Source organism: Protopterus annectens, chromosome 3.part1, assembly GCF_019279795.1.
Source record: "Protopterus annectens isolate FY-2018-M chromosome 3.part1, PAN1.0, whole genome shotgun sequence".
In the NCBI taxonomy this organism is placed as follows: Eukaryota; Metazoa; Chordata; order Ceratodontiformes; family Protopteridae; genus Protopterus; species Protopterus annectens.
In genome coordinates, this window is record NC_056732.1 from 162135785 (window position 1) to 162138284 (window position 2500).

Genomic DNA, 2500 nt, shown 5'->3' on the forward strand with positions numbered 1-2500 from the left:
CTTTGAAGTTTGTCTTGTAAGGATTTTTACATCTCCTTGGATGTGTATCTTAGTTTCTTTCTTGGAAAATCCTTTTTCTCCATTTGTCACCATTTCATCTGCCAGGAGAATTTTAGAACTTCATGCTTTCACATTGAAAAGTGTTAAGGATTGGCAGTTTTGTTTGTGTATGAATCCTCAACTGCACTATTAAGTTTATGTTCATCTGTCCAACTGCCTTTGTTTTTTAGAGGATCCATCCCTTGTGAGTACAGCAATATACGACCAGTATAGAGTTTTTGTTATACAAAGTGACTGACAAGCCCCTTTCTGAACTCAATAAACCTCACTCTACCAGGGATGCTGATGCCTCAGAGGCTTGTCTGTTTGTGTGACATGCTTTGGACACTTGGGCAGCCATTCACAGATTTGCAAAATTTGAAGCACTGGATATACTGTTCAGAGCTTGTGCCGCATTTAAAAGTATAGCCTTCAAGGGACTAATTTTCTGCTCATCTGCAAACCTGCCTTCCCAACAAAGAAGTTCATTATCTGTTCACTTGGTAAATCCTCCTAACTGTGCATAGCCTCAAAAAAGGTCTGTTAATTCAGATATATACAGTAGCTTCAAATGGATTCTCATTAAGTAAGATTCCATCATATTACATGATAAAAAAACTGTTAATTCATAGAAAGCTTATTTAGAATTTGATTCAGTGGACATGCATGCTTTGTAGCCGTAATGACCCCCCCCCCCCAAAAAAAAAAAAAAAAACACGTATACATACATTCATACATGATGACTACTGTGATGACAGTAGTTAAGTAGTGTGCTGGACTGCATTACATTTTAAAGTCACACTTAAAATTCAATTTTGGGGATGAAATAATGAAAAAGTACTGTGTTGAAATTCCTAACCTAGAACCAGAACATCTTATACCCTTCCCAAAATGACATCAATGCTGGTAGAAGATATAATCACTGTGGAAGCAAAAAAAAAAAAAAGTCTCCCTCTCTCTCTCTCTCTCTTTCTACATGTATGTGTGTGTGTGTATGTATGTATGTATGTATATATATATATATATATATATATATATATATGTGTGTGTGTGTGTGTGTGTGTGTATGTGCATGTATGTAGTTTTAGCAGGCATGACCTGTATTTAATATGAGATCCAAGGTGGTAGTTTCCCCCAATAAGAGTAAATCCCTGTGTCTTAAGTGCCATGACATTTGTACATTTTCATTTACGTGAGCCACCAACTCAAGCATATGGGATTTCAGTTACCCAGAGACCAGGAGCTCAGGACTGTAGCACCCAGTTGTGGTGCTCTACAGTTGTCAGCAGTAGCACATGAATCTTGGTATCTGCTTTGTGGGATAGAGCCCACAGCCTTCTTCTGATTTTACCAAGATGAAAGGTATGTGTGTGCTTGCTGTCTGTTGAGCCAGTGGCAGTGATGACTTTTGATTACACTTCCATTAATATTTTCCACTATTGAAATAGCACAATGGCAGACAGTGCCTAGAGTTTTAGTAATGAATGTTCGTTTGGATCTAGTTTGTAGCATGAACTGAATAATCAAGGCTGGGCGGGCAGTTTTGTGACCTATAAAATATTTCTTTTACTTCATGGTTTGTGATTCGGATAGCTTTTTGTGCTTCACATCTGAGGTAATTTGAAATTACAAACTCCTCTATGAGAGGGCAAGCTGATCGGCTTTTGTGGATGAGCAGAATTCCATCTTTAATGCACAGGGCAGTATAGGTGTGTTTGAAGAGACCTGTATATGCGTAAATACTATTTTGGTATGCTTCTTTTTGAAATGTACTTTTATGGCGAGAGGAAACCTGCAGCATTGGATTAAAAAGTGTATTACCAAAATTGATAATAAATTTTGTAAACATTTGGTTGTTGTCTTAAAATTTCTTTTCCCCTCTTCAGTTTTATTCTGAAGGAATGCTGGTAGCTGTGATGACCTCCGGCAGTTAAAGTGCAGCTGCTGTGGATTACGTAATCAGTATTACCAACATTGCAGTTTAAGTACGATTCAGGAGTGCTGTATGCTTTGAAAAATTTCAGATTTTTACCTTATTTTGTCACTGCTCATGTGGTCACAGTGCTGCTGACATAGAATATTTTACTTAAGATGGATGCTTCAGCTCTATGGTTAAACAGTGTTTTACATAGCTAATGTGGCATCACCCACCATCCAATGTGACATTAGCTACACAAGTAACCTTTTCCACCAAATACTCCATTCCTACTTTGTATTATTTTGATCTGTGTATTCTTTGGCTTTTTTAGTTGTTCTAAGGCTGGAAATGGTCTTTTTTTTTGCATAAATTAATCATCTGTTGAACACAACTTTTTTTTTGTAATATTTAGTTCTCTTGAAACTTTTGCACTCTGTTTATTTCTCAGGAAGAAGACATGTGCAAACCCGATTAGTAGAACCCAGAGCCTCTTCTTTGAACAGTGGAGACTGCTTCTTACTGATATCACCGCAACACTGCTTC

General features: G+C 37.3%; 1 protein-coding gene across 9 annotated transcripts in view; it reads left to right on the forward strand.

The window, feature by feature from the left end:
- The window catches only part of SVIL (supervillin), a gene marked incomplete in the record, with an annotated part of 2930183 nt that overhangs the window by 2376432 nt on the left and 551251 nt on the right, over window positions 1-2500 (forward strand). For all 9 annotated transcript variants that reach the window (XM_044066681.1, XM_044066680.1, XM_044066686.1 and 6 more), the window contains 1 exon segment: window positions 2406-2500. This exon segment is cut by the window's right edge and continues 42 nt beyond it. In XM_044066681.1, coding sequence (XP_043922616.1) covers window positions 2406-2500 — 95 coding nt within the window.